This window comes from Mauremys reevesii, linkage group 1, assembly GCF_016161935.1.
Source record: "Mauremys reevesii isolate NIE-2019 linkage group 1, ASM1616193v1, whole genome shotgun sequence".
In the NCBI taxonomy this organism is placed as follows: domain Eukaryota; kingdom Metazoa; phylum Chordata; order Testudines; family Geoemydidae; genus Mauremys; species Mauremys reevesii.
In genome coordinates this window covers 248,453,727-248,477,829 of record NC_052623.1, presented here as the reverse complement: position 1 = coordinate 248,477,829, position 24,103 = coordinate 248,453,727, and the positions used below count along the sequence as shown (strand labels likewise).

Below are 24,103 nucleotides of genomic sequence, written 5' to 3'. Positions count from 1 at the left end.
CAGCAAAGAATTTTAAGTATATCAGAAGCAAGACACCTGCCAAACAATCAATGGGGCCACTGGACAGATGAGGAGCTAAAGGAGCACTCAAGGAAGACAAGGCCAATGTGAAGAATTTAAATGAATTCTTTGCATCAGTCTTCACTGCACATGAATGTGATGAAAATTTCCATACATGAGCGATTCTTAGGTGACAAATCTGAGGAACTGTCCCAGATTGTGATATCACTAGAGGGGCTTTTGGAACAAATTGATATTACTGTTTAGTTTTAAGTCACCAGTACCAGATGGTTTTGACTCAAGGGTTCAGAAGGAACTCAAATATGTAATTGCAGTCATGGGATAAAAGGGAAAGTCCTCTCATGGATCAGTAACAGGCTAAGAATTAGAAAATGAAGGGTAGAAATAAATGGTCATTTCACAATGGAGAACAGGAAATAGCAGGGTCCCCCAAGAATCTGTACTGGGACCAGTGCTGTACAACATTCACAAATGATCTGGAGAAAGGGATAGAACAGTGAGGTGGGAAAATTGTGGAAGATAAAAAAAATACTCAAGCTAATGAAAAAGCTGACTGAAGTGTTACAAAGATCGCACAAAAGTGGTGACTGGGCAACAAAGTGGCAGATGAAATTCAAAGTTGATAAATGCAAAGAAATGCACATTGGAAAATGTTAATTTCAACTATACATACAAAATGGAGTCTAAATTAGCTGTTACAGCTCAAGACAGATTTTGGAGTCATTGTGAATGGTTGTCTGAAAACATCTGCTCAATGTGCAGTGGCAGTAAAAACAGGCTAACAGGTGAGGAATCATTAGGAAAGGGATAGATAAGATTTAGTGGAAAAGATATAGAGAAGGGCAATAAACAATTAGTGGTATGGAACAGATTCCGTAGGAGGAGAGATTAAGAAGACTGGGACTGTTCAATTTAGAAAAGAGACAACTAAAGAGATATGACAGAGGTCTATAAAATGATGAATGGTGCGTAGAAAGTTATTTATCCCTTCACATAACACAACACAACCACCAAGGGTCACCCGATGAAACTAATAGGCAGCTGTTTTAAAAAGAAACAAAAGGAAGTACTTCTTCACACACTTCAATCAGCCTGGGGAAATTGTGAAGGCTATAACTGGGTTAAAAAAAGTTAGATAAGTTCATGGAGGGTAGGTCCATCAATGGCTCTTAGCCAAAATGGTCAGGGATGCAACCCCATGCTCTGGGTGTCCTTAAGCCTCTGACTGCCTGGTCTGGAGGACAGGGGGTGGATCACTTGAAATTGCCGTGTTGTGTTCATTCCCTCTGAAGCATCCAGCAGTGGTCACTGTTAGAAGACAGGATACTGGGCTAGATGGACCATTGGTCTGACCCACTGTGGCCATTCTTCTCTTCTAGAAACCCAATTTTCTGTCAAAAATAATTTGCCAGACCATTTTTGACTAGCCCCAGTGGCAAGTGCTGTAATTATACCACGTATTAAGCTCTGTACTGGCACTAGTCCCTTCAATCATCACTAATGTGTGCTAAAAATACCTTTGTTGTGAGGATCCTAAAAGTGGCCTGAAGTATAAATGCAGTTGATGAATTTCAAAGTATAGGAAAATGCACATCACTGAAGTGGTGGCTTTATGGTTATTGCAATTTTTTATCTGATTTGCTGATTCTTAATCCGATGAAGTGGGTATTCACCCACGAAAGCTCATGCTCCAAACTGTCTGTTAGTCTATAAGGTGCCACAGGATTCTTTGCTGCTTTTACAGATCCAGACTAACACTGCTACCCCTCTGATACTTGATTCTTAATGTAGGTTTTAGTTTGATTATTTAAGAAAGACTGAAGACTGCTTTTTGTAGCTCAGTAAGCCTTTGGCGTAACCTTTGTACTGGCCATCCTAAGGAGGAATGTTACTACTATAAATTTAGACAATCAAATGGAAGTCTGCCTACGTTTAAGTTCCTCTGCAGGAATGCCCCTTGAACTAATCAAAAATATGCTACACCTTAAATAAGACTGACCTATTGCATTGTTATTCCATTTGTTGCCAATTTTAATAGAATCAGCAAATAGCTACATTTTAAAAAGTTCCCCCATATAAAACAGAATACAACCATGTTTGAGCGTCAAGAGGCACAAGTACATTAACTGTTTGGTTAGTCAGGATTTTACACAGTGCTCATGTGTTTTTGCATCAGTACCATGAAAGCTGCAGATCCTTTAAGGATAGCAGGTTCTGCATAAGAAGTTAGTATGAAAGTGAAGTGAGTTTTCTGTGATTAGATACGAAGAATGATTTTCTAGTCTCTTGTTTGAGGGCTGGAGACAGCTGCACACAAAGAGGCAGCTGCAGAACTACTGTCATGGCAATGCTGAAATAATCTCACTACACATAATAACTAGACAATGTTTTATTACAAGCGAAGAACAGTTTTATATTGCCAAAAAAGCTCCATAGTTTGGGAGAGCTGCACAGGTAGCAAAAGTCCATACTCAGAAGTCAACTGGCACTTCAACCTGGAGTGAAAGGCAAAGGAGTGTTCCAAAAACAGGAATTTAACAGACAAGGCTTCAGAACTGGCTCTTCCAAATGACAGCAGTCTAACCCTTCCAGCTGGCAGCAGAGACTAATCTCCATCACATTACAACCTGCTGTGAAACAGTGTGAACAGAGAATTTGAACTATTGTACTTTCCAATCCCAGCCAGCCATCTTGGCAAAAAACACTCCCATGTAATAAGGAGGTCAAAATTATATTCAGTGTTTTGTTCTTCAGACTCCTTATAAAATTTCCTTTGAGCACATACACTGTACTTCTATTTTGGCTACAGAAGGATAGCTGAAGTGTGAAAGACAGCTATTGGGACAAATGAACAAGTCAGAGGTAACAGCAGATGGGAACCACTGCCAGAGGTCAGGAAGCATGGCAAGACACCACCAGCTTTAATACTCAGCTTTGAAAGGATAGTCCTTGTGATCTGTGCACCTGAGGAAAAAGAAAAAGAAGAAAGGTTATTCTGAAATCGGAATTAAATACGACTCATGTTGGCATTGGTGCCTTTTTTTGGCCAGACAAGAAGGGTCTGAATGGTACACAAGCAGTCTGCACAGGCATTAAGTTCCGACCAGCCTCAGAAACATATCCAGTTTATACACAAACTTCCCCAACCCCTTTGCATTTAGGCATTGAGAAGTCACAGGCAGGGAGATCTGAATGCTTTTTAGATTAAGTGTTTACATTTGTGCTGTGTCATTCAAATGGTAAATTTTTAGATTTTTGAACAATCAGTTTTGATGTCTGAGTTTGATATTGCAAGGTGCTACGATCTGTATAGAAGTATTAATACTTCATACTAAACATGTCAAACTTCAACACTCAATAGACATGATCTCATTAGGGATATATTTTAAAGATGTGGGGGGAAGTCTGGCAGAGAAATCAAGTGACTTGTATGTGACAAATACAGGCTCAGGATTTGGAAATTTAACTCCTAATATTGTGTTAATTTCTCCATATTGCGGTCTCTTTAATTTCATAAAGACAAATGCAAGATTGCTTGCTAAATTTGTTACTGTGTTAGAATTCTATTTACAAAAAAACCCAAAAGACCCCAAAAAACTTTCACTCAGTTTTGAAAATTTAAGCTTATTTACATCATTTACCTGTTCTTCAGATGGGACATTAGTAATAAGAATCTGAGATATTTTAAATTCACCCAAGGCAACCCCCTCCCAAAAAAACCCAACCCACTATTGTTTAGGCTAAAACAACTTTACTCAGAGCTGTTTGACACTTGATTTGAAACAGGTTTACTGTCCATTTAGGACAGCACCCTTTAACACACTCAGTTCCAGAGATCATTTCAGAGTGTGACAGAAGAGAGAGAGAGAACTCTGTGATTCTGGGATTGCGTAAAGTCTGAGACTTCCCACTCCAAAAACAGACCTAGTTGAAAAGAAACAAACAAACTAAACAAAATCCGCTACTACACCCCAGCAACAGATAATCACAACTGCCTGATTTCCTCTCATCAATCAAGGAAAAGGGAACAAAGGGATAATTTTGAAACATCATGATGCACAGGGCCATGTTAATGCACAGATAAGTAGGAATGCAGGTCTACTTGGATGGAAGAAAACAAGTTACTGGTTTCATCTTGGCAGGTGTTAAAAATCAATTTAAAATTATTTCATTTTAAAATGGGGACTGAAAACTCAACTGACAGCAAAGAAGCTGATCAACGCATCTCAAGTTTTAGGGCTTCCAAGGGCAATTTAATTCCTTAAGTCTCCATTGGAATTAAGTATTTAGCATGCTAACAACTCCAGAGAGGCAGGTATCTGCATTCTACTGACAAAGCGTGTGGCAGATCGTTAAAAGGTTCGACCAATGTCACAGATACAGTCCCATGTCAGGGCTAGCTTTAGAACTAGATACTAAGAACTCCTGTGTTTAGGCTCTTACTTTTTGATAAATAAGTGAGTTTAAAAATCAAATGTAGGTATTGAAAATAAGACCACATGTTCACCACTGTGAAGATGTTAAAACCCTTCCTGAAAAGGGATTTTTGGACAGCTTTTAGGTAAATTTCAGTTTGCATGGTTTTTGTTTTTAAATCAATCTCACACACACAAAAATAATTCCTGGATATTGTTTAAGCAATCTGCATAGAATACTTGCACTCAGTGTTTTCAAACATTGTCACCTACATGGTGAATGCACAGGCTCTCCAGTTCCTATTAAAGGTGAGGATGGTTTCCATCTCCTCTTTAGTCAATTCAAAGTCAAACACCTGACAAGAGAAAACATTTAGTTAGCTTTTCAAGCAGCGTAGTCAAGACTTGGGTGATCAAAGATTCACAAGACTGAAAGAAAAGCTTCATAAACACTCCCAACTTGACCTGAAAAATCAGCTTTAGTTGTACAAAGTATTTCCCTTTGGACAGCTGCAGTCTACTGGTAGAGAAAGGTGTAAGCTGAAGTGACAGACCTGTCAGCTATTCTGAAAGCTTTTGTGAACTGTTATAATAAAGACAGTTAGCTACACATTCATCCTGCATTTTTGTTCATATGCACAGACGCCTCTGAGTGTGGGTAATACATTTTACCGGCCTGTAAAGAATACAATGCTGGAAAATTGCAGTGTTCCAGTTAATCCAATGTGTGTGTTCTCACAATTTGTTTAATTTGAATGTTCTAATTTAGCAAATCAAAATGTTTTTAATTGACTGGTAATTCAGTAAAGTCCCACTGAATTAAGAACAATTATGACAAATTGTGTAGTTAGTCTGTGTGTGTACACACACACACAATATGTGTGATATCAGAGACTGGATCTGAGTAGAGGAAAGCTATTTTCTTGACACTGCTTTGTATACACAGTGTTTTAGTGGCACATGACTCCACTCAGGTATTAGGCAAGCTTTACTTGCTAGTTTGTTCAGCACACAAGAGAAAGGAAACACTAACTAGGACCATGAACAGTCACTTTGTGCATTTATTTTTAAGCCAGTTCGGCTCACTTTTGCCCTTAATCCCAAGTGTTAGTTTAACCGTCATTATACTGTATGTAAAGGTACTAAAGAACCTTCCACCTTCTTTTCAGGGTAACCTGGGAAGAGTGAGAAAGTCTGGCTACCTTCCACATAAGAAGTTTGGACTCCATCTAGTTACTACGATTCAAAGCCAACCTGAAAGTTATTTGCAATCTTACCTTAAAGTTCTCTTCAATACGATGTTGTGTAACAGACTTGGGAATCACAATCACATTTCTCTGGATATGAAACCGGATCAGAACCTACATAACAGATAGCAGTGTTACTTGCAAGTCATTCATCACCAGTAAGAGACCAAAAACTTCCCTGTTCTAAACAAACAGTACTATTAGAGCTAAGATTCAAGACATACTAAGATGCAGTTCATCAGAACCACTCCATTTCTAACGCACCTCTTTTCATCACTGTAGTACTTAAGGCCAAGCTGACACTTATTGAACCACAATGAGTTGAACAGTGGTGGCCAGGTGAAAGCTGATGTTTCCCTTTCCTCTGTTATCCAAATACCTGGTGATCACTAATTCCTTACCCTTACAATGAGATTTAAAAAATGGAATCAGATTGCAAAGGATGCAGAGTCTACACAAGATTAGAATGCTGAAACAGATCTAATGCAGCGACCTCACTTTGCTGAGTATAGATACCTGTGCTGGGGTTTTATTGTGCTTGGCTGCAATCTCCTTAATCTTGGGGTCATCCAAGAGGGAAGGGTCTTCTGGTTTAGCCCTGTAAAAACAAGAGATAGAAAGTTAATGGTGGCAAGTTTTCATAAGAGGACTCTACGTACTAACAGAAACATGTACCCATTACAACTGCGTTACTTGTTCAACGTGCCTCAGAGTTTCAAGTTCAACATTCACATTGCTTTGCAGCCTAACTTGCCCGATTGTGGCATTCTTACCATGGCCTGTCAGGAGATCCAAGGGGACTGTATGCTGTGACAGAGATTCCTTTGGATTGGCAATACTTAATCAGCTTCTCCTGGGTAAGGTATGGGTGGCACTCAATCTGCGAGCACAAGGACACAAATTTACTCAGAGGCAGACTACACTAATGCTGCTGTGTTCCAGGGATCATTTCTTATTTCACTTACAGGAAATACCTTTGGTAGGCTGGCAAGTTGTGACTAATTATGCCCCCTGCGTATGTTACGCAACTTTTAGTTGTTTGGTATTCTATGAATTTTTCTTGTTTGTGTTGTATCTGTTGGGTTTCAGTTATTACAGGATATTGCAAGGCAGGGGAGGGAATGGGGAGAACTTACCTCACTTATGTTTTAATTATCAACTTTGTTCTCCAAAGATTTACAATAGTCAGCCTCAGAATTATACAACTGAAGTAGTACAATGAAGTTCATATCCGAACATATAGCGTAAAATCAGAATAATCTAGATGAAGTGAAATTCAAATGAGTAGGGCTATTTCTTCCAATTTAAAGTTTTCTTGTTTAGCTTCCCTAATTAAAGATACAAATATTTTGGAAACTACTGTAGCATCAATACTATGAACTGCAGTGTTCCAGATCATTGCTTTAGAATAAAGTAACACTGTTTTGATATTAAACAGGAAGGTACATTTCAATCAATTAATTTAAAGGGAAGTTTCAATACTGGTTACTGCTGTACATGAGTGCTCTTGTTGAAAGTGGCCCTATTCAACCAAAATGTAAATACTGAACACAATTTTACACATTAGATCATTGTCTGTTATGGAATTTCTTTTCTAGACAATACATGTGTGTGCCTACCATTAGTTTTAATAGGATCATCATCTGCACACCAGGCAGAACAGAGGAAAGACTACAGAACCCTTAATGCTGGGGAGCATAACCTTGTTTAACTGAGCCGATCCTGTGTCATTCAAACCATCTGGATTGCTGCTTTCAGACTGAAGGCCTTGAAATCTCATGCTGCTGACAGGTGGACCAAGACACCGCACTGCATGGGATGGGTTGCAGCCTGCAGTTTTATTTATGGTTCTAGCTGCATTGCTATTGGGAGATGATCATGTGGCAGTTTCCCAAAACTCCTAATATAGTTTGGAATATTAGTCACTGCACGGCTCACAGCTGGGTTCAGCTGGATATATGCTGCATGGCTATTTTGTTTCCTCAGCACGCAGAAATTCAGCTGCTCATACAATATATAACAAAAGTGCCCCTTTCCACTGTCTGGAACTGTGGCCGCTGGGAGCTGGGAGCAGCCGTACCTGCGGACGCTCAGGTAAACAAAGCATCTCACGACCTGCCAGGGGCTTACCCTGAACAAGCTGTGAACCAAGTTTGGGAACCCCCGGCCTAATAGAATATATAGAAACTACTTTAAACAATTGCTACCCCCTGTATAAAGCAATGAGCGAGTATTTGGGTTAAAGGAAAAGACCTTCCATCAAAGATTAAAAATTAGGATTTTTTCCTAAATGAATTGCAGATGAAATGGTTCATGTGTGTTTACAGAAGAATGTTTGAAAATATCTGCAAATAACTGAGTGAGAATTTCATCCTAGATTTTATGGATCATTGGGCTATGCATGCACTACACATCTATTCTTGGGAACAGACACCCATTAGAATGATTTCTGGCTTGTGTTAAACAGGTTTCCAGTTTGTCTTGAAAAGTAACTTGCTCCAGAAAGCGTTATGTAGGCCAAGGGGTATCAACACCCAATTGCTGTACTTCTTAATCAAATGAAAATATGAACAGGGGCAGCATTTGATATGGAGCTTTTTTGCCTTTGCCATGTGGCAGTCTAAGGAATAAATGAATCCACACTATCAAGCTCCCTTTCAGTTAAATACAGTATTCCTTTGGCCTTCCCCCTCCCCACCACTCTAAGTTCTATGCTACAGAAATTCCAACTTAACATTTCCCCTGCCACCCCACCCCCCCAAAAGAGAGCTATTCTAAAGTATTTTGTATGGAACTAGAAATATGCAAAGAATATTAGTCTTTGCTCTGTCAGCTGGACAGGAGCTCTAATTTATGAGCAGAAGACAAAAAAAACCCAAATGCTAAATAACAAAGTTGCTTTTACAATGAAAAACTTGAACTAGCCAACTTGACCAGCCAACCCATTTCTATCTTTGATTGTCTGAAAGAAAATTAATTTAACTGAATTGGTTAGATATACTTTTAACATCCATAGGAAGGAGGCACATATTGATTTTGAAATATTATAATTACTATTACTAACAAGATACTGTACAGGAATGAGGTTCAGATATTATTCTCCATTTTCACTTAGGCATTAAAGTAACCCTCCCTTTTGTTCAAAGGAACCATTATTGAACTTGGATCATTTACACCATGGTACCAGAGAAAGGCAATAACCACAATCTACTTATTTTGTATTTGAGATTTTAAAAACAGACCAGTCAGGCAATTCAGTTATTTTTCCTATCACAGCCATTACTTAACCCCCCTGCACTATACTGTAGCTGTTGCTAGTAGCTGAAGTATAGGAAAGATGGTTCTGTTATAAACACATATGGCTTAATCCTGGCAACATCCTCTGAAGTCAATGGGAATGGACGGTTCTCAGCCCCTTGCAGAATGGTGCTCTTAGCTTTCTTAGAGGTTGTCTACATGGCAGCAGTGCAGACTACAGGGGGTGTAAATTGTACAGCATGCTAAAGTGCTGCATTTTAACTGCCCTGGTTAGATCCTGGTAGCGAGAACTAAAAAGGTACCTAGTTCGCACTGAGGTAGTCCCACTTCAAGCAGGACTACGTTAACATGAACTAGGCACTCTGTGTCTCAGCTTCCCCACTGTAAAATGAAGATAATGATACTTACCTCTGTTGTAAAGCATTTAGTTCTTTTCATCAGGAAAACACGTAGCTCTTACAGTGATTATTAACATTCACTCCCTCAAGTGCCCCTTCAGAATTCTAGAGGGGCTGAAAATGCATTCTGTGCCTACTCTATCTGCCCGCTCCCTACCTCCCCACTGTAAAAGAACTGACATGATCAGATCCTCATGATATCGGAGACATCGAGCTGTTGCCTTTCAGCAGCTTACCTGGTTGTTGGCAGGCCTGTATTTTAACCCAGGCTTGTTCAAGATTCTCTCGATCTGTTCATGGTTAAAGTTGGAGATTCCAATGGCTTTCACCAGTCCTGCATCCACCAGCTCTTCCATAGCCTAAGGGGACAAGAGAATCTGAGTCTATGTAATCAGATATACAAGGTACGGCCTAAATAAGGCATTCTTGCTGCCAATATGGTATATTTCTTTGATGATAACCAGGGATAGGACCCTTGGTTGGACTCATCACTATGTTCTGGAGTCCACCAGGGAAAAGGGATGCAGAGAGAACAGTGTTTTTCACCATCTTCTCGGAGTTCTCTTTTCTGGCTGTGAGAGGTTTTTATGCATTTTTATTAATCATAAGACTGAGTTTGAAGAGACCTGTGTCAGAATAGTCCATTATTCTGCCAGTGTTGGGTTATCCTCAATATTGTGGGTAGTATTTAAACCTTTCAGAAGCAGTTTGCCAAATCATTTATTCACTCTAATTTAAAGTTTTGCATGCCAGTAATACATTTTAACGTTATTAGAAGGTCTCTTTCTATAAGTCTATAATATATAACTAAACTATTGTTGTATATAAAATAAACAAGGTTTTTAAAATGTTTAAGAAGCTTCATTTAAAATTAAATTAAAATGCAGAGCCCCCTGGACCGGTGGCCAGGACCCAGGCAGCATGAGTGTTGCTGAAAATCAGCTCGGGTGCCGCCTTTGGCATACATACCATAGGTTGCCTCCCCTTGATTTAAACCTACAATTCTCCTTTTACTTCTGCAAGTAATAAGCACAGCTGAGAATTTTTCAGTGAATTTACTTTGACTATGTCCTGACACACTGTATGTTTGTTAGTATTCTAGCAAAGCAGCTTTTCTAGCCGGAATTTTAAGTTTGAATCTGAATGAACTTAAAATTTACATTCACATTTCCTGTGAGTTAAGTTACCCAAAGCAGCCAGTCAGGGAACAAAAATATCATCTGACTTACATAAATATACAGTGCAAATTTGGGAATATTTACATAGAATTCTAAGTGATGTGCAAACCAAGAATGAAGATATTTACAAATAATTTTGAATGAATTATAAATTCTTTTCAGAGAAATCAAATATAAAATAGATAATCTAAATCACAGAGCCAAAATGAATCTCAAACTGCAATAAGACTCACCTCCCAAGTGTCCAGAATATCTGTGTTACTGGGCAAGGCCATGCCTTTCTCATCTGCGGGAAACAGCTGTTCTCCAGCCTGGCAATGCAAGGCAGAAAGTCTGAAACGTTCTCCATTGAATTTTCTGCTGAAAGACTAGAATTCTTGGGAAGTCAAACTGAACTCAGATTCTGTATAGTAGCTCGAACTCTTAGGGCAGAAGAAGAGGAATAGTAACTCCTATTTAAGTAGTTACCTTACTCATTCTGGCAAGCTCTCTTCCTCATGCTACACAGTCATCATTCCAGCCACAGAATCCACTCCAATAAATATGGTTAATTCTGTGGCTGGTCTGCAGTTCAGTGACAGATCCAGCAAAATAGAACAGTGACCCACCATAGTACAAGTACAGCTGGGTTATAGGTCTATTACCTATGGGTGTAGCAAAGCACACAGTTTTTACACATTGTCCCATTATGTACATAATGGGACAGTCCTTTATTAACCCAGATTTATATTTGACTCCATCTGTTGCATGAGTGATGGCGTGCTGTTGCAGGCCTTCAGTGGGAGACTATGTATAGATTGCAGGGAATGGGAGAAAGACAATGGAACAGACTGTGTGCATAAGTTACTGTCTATGCTCTTGCTATTATGAAAAGCTCCCTTTCCTAGACTCCTTTACAGCCTGCCTGAAGAACTGTGATACCAGCACAGCCTCATTTCATCTGCTTTGTCCACCCTAAAAACAATTAAAAGATACTGGAGAGTGCATTTGGAAGTTGCACAGAATACCAAGGAGAAGATATTTTAAATCAGGCTCTAACAGAAAAGAAGAGCCAAGACAAAAAAGAGTCAAAGTGAGACATCACCCGCTTCAACCATATCTTTAATCTGCATATGGGCTTTACAATGAAAGTTGCCACTTCTGAATGCCAGGGATTACAGAACAACAAGGCTCTTATGGCAGATGGTTAACTACAAGTCTGTACTGTGCTTAGGGATTCCAAGGGCAGGGGGTAGGTGTCAGAGAAAAGAGAAATTAAGAACTTATTTTACTGCTGCTTAAGTAAGGCCATGTCTACACCACCGGTAGGTCAGCGGGGTTCGATTTAGCAGGTCTAGTGAAGAGCGCTCTCCACCGGCACGAGAGGAGTAAGGTAAGTCGATGGGATACGCAGTGTAGACACCGCAATAAGTCGACCTAAGTTACGTTGCCTCCAGCTACGTTATTCATGTACCTGGAGTAGCGTAACCTAGGTTGACTTACCCCAGTAGCGCAGACAAGACCTAAGAGTGCTACTAGCAACAAAGAAAAACAGACTTATTGTTAAGAAGCGAGAGTTACAGCTGTCTGTCCCATAAAGAGGAAGACAAACCAGTACAGAAGGAATTGGTAATCAAACGGTTAAATGTATAAACTGCCCTGTCAAATGGGAGACCTGGATTTGATCCGAGATTCATCTCTCCTTGGATCAACAGGGGCAAGGAACGTGGTAGAAGCAGCATGCTCAGCTTCAGAGATGAAAGCCTTGTTCACACACCCATACAATAAAGCTGAATAAGCAGCACAAAAGAAGAGTGATGCTGAGATACCCCGGAGGTATCCTCCTTGAGGGTAAGAGGGTTGGGGCTGTAACAGGATAGCTCACCAGGAGGACAGTGCTTCTCCAGAATCTGTCAGGAAAAAACCAAAGTATTAAAACACTACAGTACCTTAAATCCCAAAGGCCAGTGAATGAGATACAGATCCAGGTAATTCAGTTTCAATGCATCAAGGGTTTTCTGGCATGCTCCCTTCACCAGAGATTTCTCATGGAACGTGGACCACAGCTACAAAAGGAAAAGCAAACAAAGCAGTGACCTCACAAGCAAATGCTTTTACAAAGCTCTCCCAAACAGGACAAAGTCATCTCACACCTACAAGAAGCAGGTTTGGGAATATTATTACCCCCATTTACAGGCTCAACCTGTGAGCAGAGACAGAGGGAAAGTTTCTTGATGCTAGTATTTTCAGTAGCAGTTTACTTGACAAAATTGGGTTCTGACAGATTAAGATGGTAAAAAAAATTCAACCAGTTAAGGCAACAACAAAAGGCACTTATTGCAAGACACAGTATTGGGAAAGAGAAAACTAAGCACTACAGGGTGATGAAGCTTTCTAGCCATCTGTATCCAGAAGCAGGGAGATGGGAAAAACCTCCTGCATGAGTTTGGCTAGCCTTCTGATTTGATCACCTAATTTAAGAGCCTAGATAAAGAATGGTTTCAAACACATACAATGCAAAAAAGTTATTTGGGCCCCCATGTTTTTGAATTGTCACATAGATCTGGATTTTAAAAAGTACTTAGACACCTTAGTCACATCTTAGGCTCCACTGGGAACCAGGAAACTCCTGCCAAACCCAGCAGGCACCTAAACTCAATTGGCACCTACATTTTCATGGTAAAAGTTCCCAAAGTGTCTAAGCTTTTGCCTCTGGGCATGCTCACTGCTGCCCCCCACGCTGCACCTGGATGTCTAAGACCCAGAGCAATGCACAAGCCAGGGGAAGATAGCAGTTTGTCTGCCTAAGTCACATGTGAGGCCAATCCGGCAGGCATTTTCAGAGGCCCACTACCAGACCAGGTATAATTCAAAATCTCACCAAGGGGCCCTCACCTGGGATGTGGAGGACCCAGGTTCAATTCTCCCTTCAGGCAGAGGGGAAGAAAGGATTTGAAGAGATGTCTTACCTTTCAGGAGAGTGCTCTAACCACTGAGCTTTGGGATATTCTGGTGTGGGTCTCCAATCCCTAAGGTTCCACTCCAGATAAATGATAGGCGATCACTCGTTACCAAGTACAATCATCTTCCATGGGAGTTATGGGTCCTCAGGTGGCTAATAAGACCAATCCTTGAACCACAAGTTCTATTACACTGAGGGCAGATGTTTGCAGGCTCAGCAGGAGGGCCGCTGACCATGACTGGAGACCAGTCTCTCCTTCCTCCTGCACCTCTTGTCCTCCTCAGCTTGTCAGTGAGCAAGTTCAAAATGCAGGTGACCATCACGTAGGACTTCACTCCATATTAAGCGACCCTGGGCAAGCGTCTCCCAAGTGTCAATGTCAATATTACACTTTTTTAGATTGTCCTTCAGCAAGTCCTTATAATGCTTCTGTTGTCCACCCACATTATGGTGCCCTTCTTTCAGCTGAGAGAATAGGTCCTGTTTTGGGAGGCGATGGTCTGGCATCTGGACAATGTGACCAGTCCAGCGGAATTGCTGATGGATGATCATTGCCTCGATACTCGTAGTCTTTGCCTCTTCTAGAACTCTAATATTGGTGTGCCTATCTTCCCATTTGATCTTCAGAATCCTACAAAGGCAGCGTTGATGGTGCCTCTCAAGGACTTTCTAGTGGTGTCTATAGGTTGTCCAAGTTTCGGACCCATACAGCAGTGTTGGGAGAATAACGGCTTGATAAACAAGAAGCTTGGTGTCTGTTCGAATGTCATGATCTTCAAAAACCCTGTGCTGTAAACGAGAAAAAGGTGCATTGGCACAGTTCAGGCAATTTTGAATTTCTGCATAAATATCTGCCTTTGATGAAAGATGACTTCCAAGGTAGTGGAAATGATCAACATTCTCCAGTACCACTCCAATGATTTTGATAGATGGGGCATGTAATACCTCATTTGGAGAGGGCTGATCAAGCACTTTAGTCTTCTTGATATTAAGAGTGAAACCATGTCATGCGTAAGCACTGGCAATCACATTCAAGACAGTTTGAAGATCTTTCTCAGAGTGGGCAAAGATTGCATTGTCATCAGCATACTGAACAGCTTTCCATCCATTCTGTAAATGATTTCAATGCAAGCTGTAAACTTCCAGCAATCAGGTAAAGAATGATGGCAATAAAAACTGCAAACATGGCTGGAGCAATGATACAGCCCTGTCTGATTCCTGTTTGTACTTTGAAAGGTTCATTCTGGGAGCTAGTGCTGCTCAGAACAGTCACTTTCATGTTATCATGAAGCAATTTTAGGACATAGATGTATTTATCAGGACATCCAATCTTAGAAAGTACAGTCCAGAGGGCATGCTATTCACTGAATCTAACTAAAGCCTTTGATCAATAAAAGCCATGTACAGTGGTTGGTTTTGCTTCCGACTCTTTTCTTGCAGCTGCCATGCTGTGAAGATCATATCCACAGTTCCATGACATGGTCAGAAACCACTCGGTGACTCTGGTAAAATTTCTTCTTACAGGGGCAGAAGGCGGGTTGCAAGGACCTGCACCAGAACTTTTCCTGCAATGGCTAGGAGGGAGATAGCACGATAATTTCCACAAACCATTTTATCCCTTTCTTGAAGGCAATCAGGGCATCCCTCATTTCACTGGGTATCTCCTCCTTATCCAGATTTTAAGGATAAGCAGGTAAAGCTGCCAAATTAGCTCTGGTCCATCATCTTTAAAGATTTCAGAGGGGATCCCATCTAGACCGTCTGCCTTCTTGTTCTTCATCTGCTTGGTGGCATTGTGTACCTCATACAAGTTGGGAGGGTCTCCGAGCTCATCCCTAAATGGTCGTTGAGGGATTTGCTCAAGGACTTCATCTGCAACCACAGAATTACGGTTAAGGAGATCTTCAAAATGTTCTTTCCAGCGAGAACTGATGGCTTCGTTGTCCTTCAAAAGTGTGATTCCGTCCTTAGAGCAAAGGAGATTCATACCATGGCAAATTAGCCCATACGTAGCCTTGGTGGCACTAAAGAAACCAGATGTATTGTGGATATCTGTGAGATGTTGAGTTCTTGTGCTTTCTCAGTCCACCATTTGTTCTTGAGTTCTCTAGTTTTACATTGGATTTCCGCCCTCGTCATGACATGAGCTTCTCTCTTTATATTACAATTTATGTCCAGATAAATAATGGAAAAGCAATTGGAGCAGAACGACTGGACGCTGGGTCTCCCAAGTGGGCATCCTAATGACTATGCTATAGAGTCACATGCACACAAAGAAGTCCCATAGTTCAAAGGTTAGCCCACCCTCCTGAGAGGTGGGAGAGCCCTCTTTGAATCCTGTCTTATCCTCTGCCTGTGGGGGAGAACTGAACCCACTGGATTAGTAATCATACAGTGGATAGCATCACCACTTTGTGTGGTGTTAGGCACCCACCTGATTCATTCTCACAAGAAGTAGTTTAACTGCCCAAGGTGCTTGACATCAAGAGATCAGTTCCTATTTATCAATCACTAGCAGAGACTGGTGCCTATTTCAGAGAGAGGGGTGGGGCTTAGCAGACATCTCTCAAACAACATCTCCCGTTGGTTAGGTTAAACGGCTCTCCACCTAGTGGGCTGGCTTTTGTGAATCACATTCTTAGCTGTCCCATCTCTCCCCATTCATTGTACAGGAGTCCAGGCACTTCACTCAGACTCTGAATTGCAGTGTGCTCCTGTGATTTTATAGGTGCCCAAAAGTTAAGTGTTGCAATAATGAAATACCTTTCTGAATACAGGCCACAGTCTCAGCAAGCCACAACCTGGTCCTCCTTCCAGCAGCAGAAATGGAAAGAGATGCAAATGGTAGCTTGCTGCATTGGCCCCACTCTGGAAGTTGCACTGGAAGGGGAGGGGGAGGGAGGGATCTTGTAGCCCCTAACACCCACCCATGATTCAAGGACTTCAGTAACTCAGCAAGAGGTTAGGGATCTATTACAGGAGTGAGTGGGTGAAGTTCTGTGGCCTGCAACGTACAGGAGATCAGACTAGATGATCATGATGGTCCCTTCTAGGTCCTAGGTCCAGCTCTAGGTTCTACATTAATAAGGTGAGCATGCCAGGCAAAAATAGTGGTCCCTTCCTCAATCATCGGAAGGGCACAGTATTCCCACCTCCATTGCTGGTATGTTCACTAGAGAAGAGCCACTCCAGACAGGAGAGGATCCAAGACATCTTTTATTCTCCTTGTGCATGCCCTTTATACCCATCCCACATGAACATGTGAATCAGGAAACACAAGTCAAGGGTGAAATGTACCACATCTTGAATTGCTTTATAACCACAGAGTCAGATTTTCCTCCAATACCCGGGGTTCACTGAATTGGCCCCATGACCTTGATCTTCCTGCCAGAGCCATACCTTACTGACGACAAAGAGGTCCTCTCGTTTCACAACCCCTTCTTTGATTTTCTGCTGGATCCCATCCCCTACTTCATTCTCATTCTGGTACACGTAGGCACAGTCAAAGTGGCGGTATCCAATGTCAAGGGCAGCCTTCACTGCATCCTTTACTTTTCCTGGTGGAGACTAATCAAAATAATAAATTAAAAAAACACAGACACTCTAAAATATCCCATTTCCCAGGGTGGCTAGAGGCTCAGAAACCCCAGTAAAGTTTATTTCTTCTATGGTGTTCACCTCCCAGGCATCTGGGCACCTTGCAATCATAAGAAAAAATGTCCCTCTGTGATTGTCTAGTAATTATTATTGTCTGACTTAATGACAGCATCCAACAATGCATCTAGCAATCCATCCCGCATCTTACACGGATAGTTTAGCAAAACAAAGCTGCCTCACACCATGACCCTACTCTGGATAGCTGTCAAGGAGCTATTTCTATGTGAAAGGGCTCTTTGGTAACACCCTTCAAGTGGTCCTAGGAAAAGAGCTATCCTGGGAACTAGCTGTCAAGGCTTATTCCCCACTCTGGCACTTCGAGTGCAGAAGGTGGGGGCCTGCAAGGATTCTAAAAATTAATACCGGCCACTCCAGGCTTGTATTAAACTCCCAAGGTTACAGCTTTTCTCTGACCTTGGATGGGTAGATGCTGCCACCACCCAAGTGCAAAAAACCCTTTTGGAACCCAGGAAGGCACACTTGGGAATTCCTTCCTGTGGGGTACCTTCAAGCCCTTTCACCCCCTGGGGAAGAGCTTAGAAAGAAAACAAAGGAAATCAGCTGTTGCCACCAGCTAATTAAACAAATGCACAGACCTCTTAGGGACACAAAAATTCAGTCCTGTTCTTGAAAAAGGTAAATTCTATTTAGAACAAAAAGAAAATACATCTGGAACTTAGGCTTTTTGCTAGGTTTAAAAAAAAAGACACAATTACAAGGATTAAGCATCAAGATAGCTTCTTGAGGTCCAGCTTAAAGGTTACAAGCAACACAAAAGCACCTGGGGTTAGCACAGAGGAGTCCACAAGCCATAAAGGAAATAAAAGAGAAACCTAATCGCGTCCTCCTAGACATTCCCTGGTCTACTTACATATCTGGGGTTTTAAATGATTAGTTTCTAGGTATGATCTGATTTTTCATACCTGGCCCAAAGCTTTTTACAGTATAGTTCCAGCCCTGTCTCTGCTCTGTCCCCTCTCTCTGGAAAACAGAAAGACAGGGGAAATTTCCCCCCCCAATTTTAAAAAGTTCTAGCCTTCCCATTGGCTCATTTGGCCACTCCCCTTGACCTATGGGCTTTACTTCCTTTATCTGTAAAGGGTTAGAGAACAGCTACTAACTGGGAATTTATAGCTAACTGGCTGGCTGGGTGTCCATAAAAAGGAGCTCTCTTCCTCCCTTCCTCCCCCCCATCTTCATTTATCACATTAGCAGAAGAAGCATCCCATCTGAGCCTATGAGAGGCAGTGTGGTGCATTAGGAAAGGCAAGGGACAGAGTCAGATGACCTACGTTCTGTGTGATGTGGGGCAGATGACTTGACCTCTCTGTCCCTCAGTTTCCTCATCTGTAAAAGTGAGGATACTAATAACCACCTTCTTTGTAAAAGTTTTTCAGCGTGGCGGACAAGAAGCGCTATAGAAGAGCTATGTATTAATGATCACACAGGGAAGCAACCCACAAGAGGGGAGGCTGGGGAGCTGTAGAAGCTTCCCGATCACTAAAAAAGTGCAATCACCACTCTGAAAAGAGAATAAGTAGCCAGAAGTAATATGGCAGATACACAGACTGCTGAGGGGAGGAAGATTTCAAATGTTACATAAAGCATGGTCAAAAGAAAAGAGGGCTTTTCCAGGAAGGATTCTTAGAGCTAGCCTCCGCACCTCAGAATGCACTCATCTCACAGTACAGCAGGGGAGTCACTTAAGTATCAATGACCAGTCCTACTGTCTTGAACCCCTGCACTTTGGGCATGCAGGTGAGATTGGTCTTCTCAGGGGAAGCATTAAGCATTTTCCTGCCAACCATGGGAAGAGACCCTACGACAGCTGAACTGTTGCAAACCAGGAACTTGCCACAGTACCAGAGCTGCAGCTTTGTCCCTCAGGGCACATGACTAGACAACAAGATGTAGACCAGTCCACTGACTGACATCTATGAACCAATATTAGATTTCAGCGTCTGCAGTGTGTATTAGACAAAAAGAATTAGAAGGAGAACATTTTGCTCAAGCAAAAAAAAATTAAAAAAAAAAAAAACAAAAACAGCACCTGCATTTTCAGGTATTGCATAAATCCAGCTGTTGCTGCTGATTGCTATTTGATTTTGTTCCAATTCTGCTGGTCAAAAGTTGCTTGAAATACCAAGTCTGCCTAAAACCCTGGCTTGCTGCTCTCAACAGGTAAAAATAAGCAGATACTGGATTTCAGGTTTTGCTATGGTATATCCTGCCATCCAGCACTTGGGGCCTGCATAAGGTAAGTGCTCTATGAAGGAGCAGTATGTGATCCTTGGCCTGTAAGAGGCCAGTGGGAAAGTGGGGAGAAAGAGACGCAAGGAAATTATTTATATGAACACACAGTGCATTGGCACTGACTTCTGCTCCCACCGGTGGGTGCTCGACCCGCCTCTGCCCCTCACACCCCTTCATCAAAGTCCCCGCCCCAACTCCACCCCCTCCCTGCCCCTATTCCGACTCCTTCCCCAAATCCCTGCCCCAGCCCCGCCTCTTCCCTGCCTCCTCCCCTGAGCATGCCATGTTCCCGTTCCTCCCCCTCCCTCCCAGTTTGGCGGTGGCGGGGCAGGAAGCTGGGAGGTAGATGGAGAAGTGGGGATGCGGCACACTCAGGGGAGGAAGAGGTGGGGTGGGGGGGGAGGGGAGTTTGGCTGCTTGTGGTGCAGAGCACCCACTAATTTTTCCCTGTGGGTGCTGCAGCCCCGGAGCATCCATGGGGTCTGCACCTATGACACAGTAGCCACTATGACATTGTTCAGCAAGTCACCTATTCTATTCCACTGTAGCATGCTGTTTGAAATAGCATTTTAGAGGATCGTATGAGACACTGTCAGCTTTGTGAGACCACATAATGCGGAGCTCTGTCATAAGACATACTTACAAAGGCATACACTTTGAAGTTGCAAGTCAGGTTGGAGTTTGGGCTATGAACCCCCTCTTCCTAGGCATCAGAGCCCAGACTCTAGCCTGAGCTGCAACTTCGAAGCATTAGCCCTGCTACCCCATATCAGTCAACCCAGGCTGGCAGGCTCACTACCGCAGGCTAAGTAGACACACCTTACTTTACAGATGCCAAACAGATTAAAATTTCGGATCACCACCCTGCATTAATTTAGTATTGGAACCAGCATATCAAGCAATGGATAGGAAAACCATTGCACAAAGTTGATATAGAAAAGTGCTTTTAAAAATGTAAAAATAGCTCTGTTTACCTATAAATCTGTTTGGAACATATAATGATTTCACAGACCGAGAGCATGAGTAAGTTTAATGACATTTTAACAAGATCCACGGTCACAAATTTGCCATATCTCTAATAACAACTGCAATACTGCTCTGCACTTCAGTAGGACTTTCCGAGAGAGGATGCTCTTTATGAATATTAATCCTCTCAACACCCTTGTAAAATAAGTCAGTAATATCCCTGCTTTACAGACAAAAAAAGCAAGGCATGAATATTTTCCTCAAAGTCACATACAAGTCTGAAGTCAGAATTAGGAACAGAACCCAGAAATCTAAACTCCTGGCTGTATTAACTAAAATTATAATTCTTTCAGTCCCCTCCCCCGTCCACTGTATGTGTTGCTAGTTATGAATCACCAATCACATGCTGTACAGTAAAAAATACAGACAGTCCCTGCCCTGAGCTTTCTAGAAACTACCCTTGTATGTTTATTTCACTATTAAAGTGGTACAGACAAACTTCATGAGACTTAAGGTGATATCCTTTTAAAAAACAAGTAATAAAAACAAAATCTAAGGCCAATAGAAAACTTTTTAAAGAAAAGGCTAAAAAAACCCAGCTGTTTTGAAACAAAAAGGGTTCTCTTGCAGTGTCTGAAACCCAAACATTGCAGAAGGGCCTAAAAGTGAAACTGACTCCTTTGGTTTTTAATCCAACCAGAGAGAGAAGTAGTAAACGGAAACTTGGGCAGTGACAAGGAAACTGCGTTTTTAAAATACAATTTTTTTAAACAGCAGAAGTTAACTGTAAGAGAGGCAAAGAAATTAGGCCAGAATACGCTATTTTTAAATTGCCAGTGCCTCTTTAAATAGGCCAATTTCCTAGTCAAATTTTGGAGTGCAAGAAGCCTTTACACTCCTGCCTCTCCCCCTCGCAAAGATGCATAAATTACACCCGACACATCATGTGCCCAACAACTTTTAATAGCTACTCTCAGACGCAACAAAGGCTGGTATGGAAGCATGACACACAGCATCAGTGTTACATAAGGGCCAACAGCGATTCCAGGGGTGAGCACACTGAGCGCATACAGACACACACACCCCCCTTCACCTCCCCAGCCGCATCCCAAGCCTTGCAGACGCATCAGAGGACAGGACGCTTTTCCTTGGGGGAGGGGGGGGGGGACAAATCTTGCCAGCAAGAAAACCAAATCGTTTGCAAAGGGACTACCCGGTGCTCAGGAAGAGACGGGGGCGGCCAGAGCTGCCTGCCCTGTAACAAGAAGCCAAGCCGAGGCCGGCAGTTTTGGGCACACACTTTGCAAAGGGAGGAACAGATCAGCAGCTCTAGAGGCAGCGATGAGGGACGGATGCAGTGTGCACCCGAGCGCAGGCGCCGGTAGCCGCTTGGTACCATGTCCTAGATCCCACCTGCTGCAATTACGGTACCTTCCAGGTGCCAAGCCCCAGGATGGGCATCTTTGCCTTAGTGTTCAGCTCCACGTAGGTCCCCATGACTCCCGCTCTTCGGCCCTCCCTGGATCGCGGCCCGGCAGGGAAAAAAAGCAGCAGCCACCCTCTTTATAGAGTCTGGCCCCGCCCCAGCAGCTGGTCTCTGAGTAGCGGCTGCGGCGGGCGGGGAGAGCAGAGATTGGGAAGGGCTCCGGGAGGGGGAACGCGGTGCAGAGCAGCAGCCGAGCCTACCGCCTTTGAACTGTGCACGGCTCGGTGCACGATGGCCTGGGCAGGCTGCGGGCATGCGTTTACTTGTAGCATTAGCTGCAGGTGCTGCACAGACCTTGCCTAAGTTGCCTGCAGCCTCCCCACTGTTGCACGGGCCAGCTCTCCTGTTGGAATTTTCTGCAGAGTGACACAGAGGAGCTTGCAGATTCCTTCCTCCCCTAGTTCACCCAAACCTCAAGGGCAGCCAGTGTGGGCTATTTTCTGCTGAGGACAGAGCTTTCAGGGACCAGCAAAGGCCAGACAGTGTGTGACTCCAGTTTTCCATTCTGGAGGGCAAAGAGAGAAGTGTGTGTAGCCACCTGTAAGGGGACTGTTGCCCCTTTACTAACATTCAGTGGGGGTGTTTAGGTTGCTAGCTCCCAGCACTAAAAGGGGAGGGATCGATCGCAAATCAGGACCCTAAGACTGACAGTCCCCAGGAACAATGGCAAGAGGCCAATGCTCCAGGTCAGCCTGATTAACAGGGCAGGCCGGCTAATCAAGGAGACAGAAGGCCAGGGTGGGTCCCATCCTCCCTGTGAGCAGGAATATGCCTGAGTCAGACGGAGTGGGGCCGAGCTAAGGAGAAAGCAGGGGCCCAAGCTGAGCTAGAGAGCAGAGCTGGGCCAGATCCAAAGGGGCAAGAGTTGCAGCCAGAGAGCCAGAGGCACAGCCCAGGGAGAGCAGCTCCTGTGCTGGGAACAGAGCTGCAGCCAGAGAGCCAGGTGGGTGAGCAACTGGGGCCAGCCAAGGGGGGAACCTTGGTAAAAGGGCCCAGAGCAGAAAGACGCCCCAGCCAAGGGTCCATGCAGGCCAGGCTGGGAGGGGGATCTTAACCTGACTGGGGGGCTGGCATTGGGGAGAAGGGTCCTGCCACCCAGAGCCTAAGAGTGTGTGGCCACCGCCAGAGCAAGTGTCCAACCCGCAGCATCCCTGCTGCACAGCCAGGGCCTGAGAAGGAGGCCTGGGACCTACAAGGAACAGACTGTGAACTGCCCTGACGTTCCAGAGACACTGTTTGTGATGTTCCCTGCCACAGAGCAGCGTGATGTGTTTTCCTTTAACCTTTCCCATTTTTCCTTATTCTTTTTTTAAATTAAGTGTTAATTAAATAACTTGTATTTGCTTTAAATTGTATGATGTGATCAGTGGGTCAGGGATGTGCGCAGTGCAAAGAGAGCACCCCGGAGTGGGGACACCCTAGCCCCTGTCCTAGGTGACCACAGCAGGGTTGGGGGTCGAGCCCCCCAGGAATCCTGGGCCCAGCCTTGTTGGGGTTACGAGGACTCTGCCAGACAGGAGAGTGGAAGGGGAGTCCTCAAGGGCAGGGAGGCCTCTGGGTAAAGGAAGTGGGAGCGAGGACTCAGATCCTTTCGCTAGCCCACTTCACCGGGGTAGTGTAGCAGCCAGGAAAGTTCCCCACAATAGCGGGACCATTCCCCTGCTTACAAACCTACAAAAAAGTTGGGTGGGATCAGAAGTGAGCATGCTCCAATCCCGCAGCAACATTGAGGGCAGGGAGCATCAACGTGGGGGGTGGGATCTCTGTCCCACTAGCCCTATACAGATAAAATACAAATGAAGTGGAAACTGGAATGCGGTGCATCATTCATATTCTGCACTTGAGGATGGAGGGAGGGAGATCTGTTCCTGGCTAGCTAACCTCTCCTAATCTCCCATTCATTATTCTGCTGAGACCTACATTTTCAGAAGGGCCCTCTCATTTTAGGAAACTCAATTTTGGGGGACCCAGTTGTAGGAATCTCAGACTCTCAAATTAAGACCCCCAAATTAGGGGGCACTTTTGAAAATTTGAGTCTGGTAGAGGCAGTGGCTAGCCTGCTGCTCCTTCACTCGCTATTTTTGTGCTGTCCAGTTGCAATTGCAATGAAATGTAGCTGGTGCTTCTGAAATTACATTGCTCTGGATTGAATTTTATCTTTTTAACATTTGTAACAAATCCATGACCACCTAGAATTCCTTATTTGTCACTGTGCTGCACAGCTTGGTCAGTCAGAACTTCAAGGCAACAGACTGCAAGATGAGGTAATCAGGCCACTAATAT

General features: G+C 43.3%; 1 protein-coding gene across 1 annotated transcript; it reads right to left on the bottom strand.

Moving 5' to 3' along the window:
- Window positions 1-2,392: 2,392 nt before the first annotated feature.
- Window positions 2,393-21,922, bottom strand: AKR1B1 (aldo-keto reductase family 1 member B). The gene is made up of 10 exons (XM_039545744.1): window positions 21,766-21,922; window positions 16,858-17,025; window positions 12,446-12,562; window positions 10,751-10,828; window positions 9,576-9,698; window positions 6,457-6,563; window positions 6,200-6,281; window positions 5,714-5,797; window positions 4,710-4,792; window positions 2,393-2,985 (listed from the first exon to the last, which is right to left on the bottom strand). Exons 1-10 carry the CDS (start codon window positions 21,829-21,831, stop codon window positions 2,943-2,945), a joined length of 951 nt encoding a protein of 316 aa, XP_039401678.1. The 5' UTR covers window positions 21,832-21,922; the 3' UTR covers window positions 2,393-2,942.
- Window positions 21,923-24,103: the final 2,181 nt, after the last annotated feature.

Bases quoted from the DNA above. Each gene is read 5' to 3' on its own strand.
- AKR1B1 (XM_039545744.1), bottom strand. From the start codon at position 21,831: ATGGGGACCTACGTGGAGCTGAACACTAAGGCAAAGATGCCCATCCTG. The intron at 6,564-9,575 runs GTAAGCTGCTGA...TTGTGCTCGCAG, and splicing joins ACAGGCCTGCCAACAACCAG to ATTGAGTGCCACCCATACCT. The intron at 6,282-6,456 runs GTAAGAATGCCA...TTGTTTTTACAG, and splicing joins GGATCTCCTGACAGGCCATG to GGCTAAACCAGAAGACCCTT.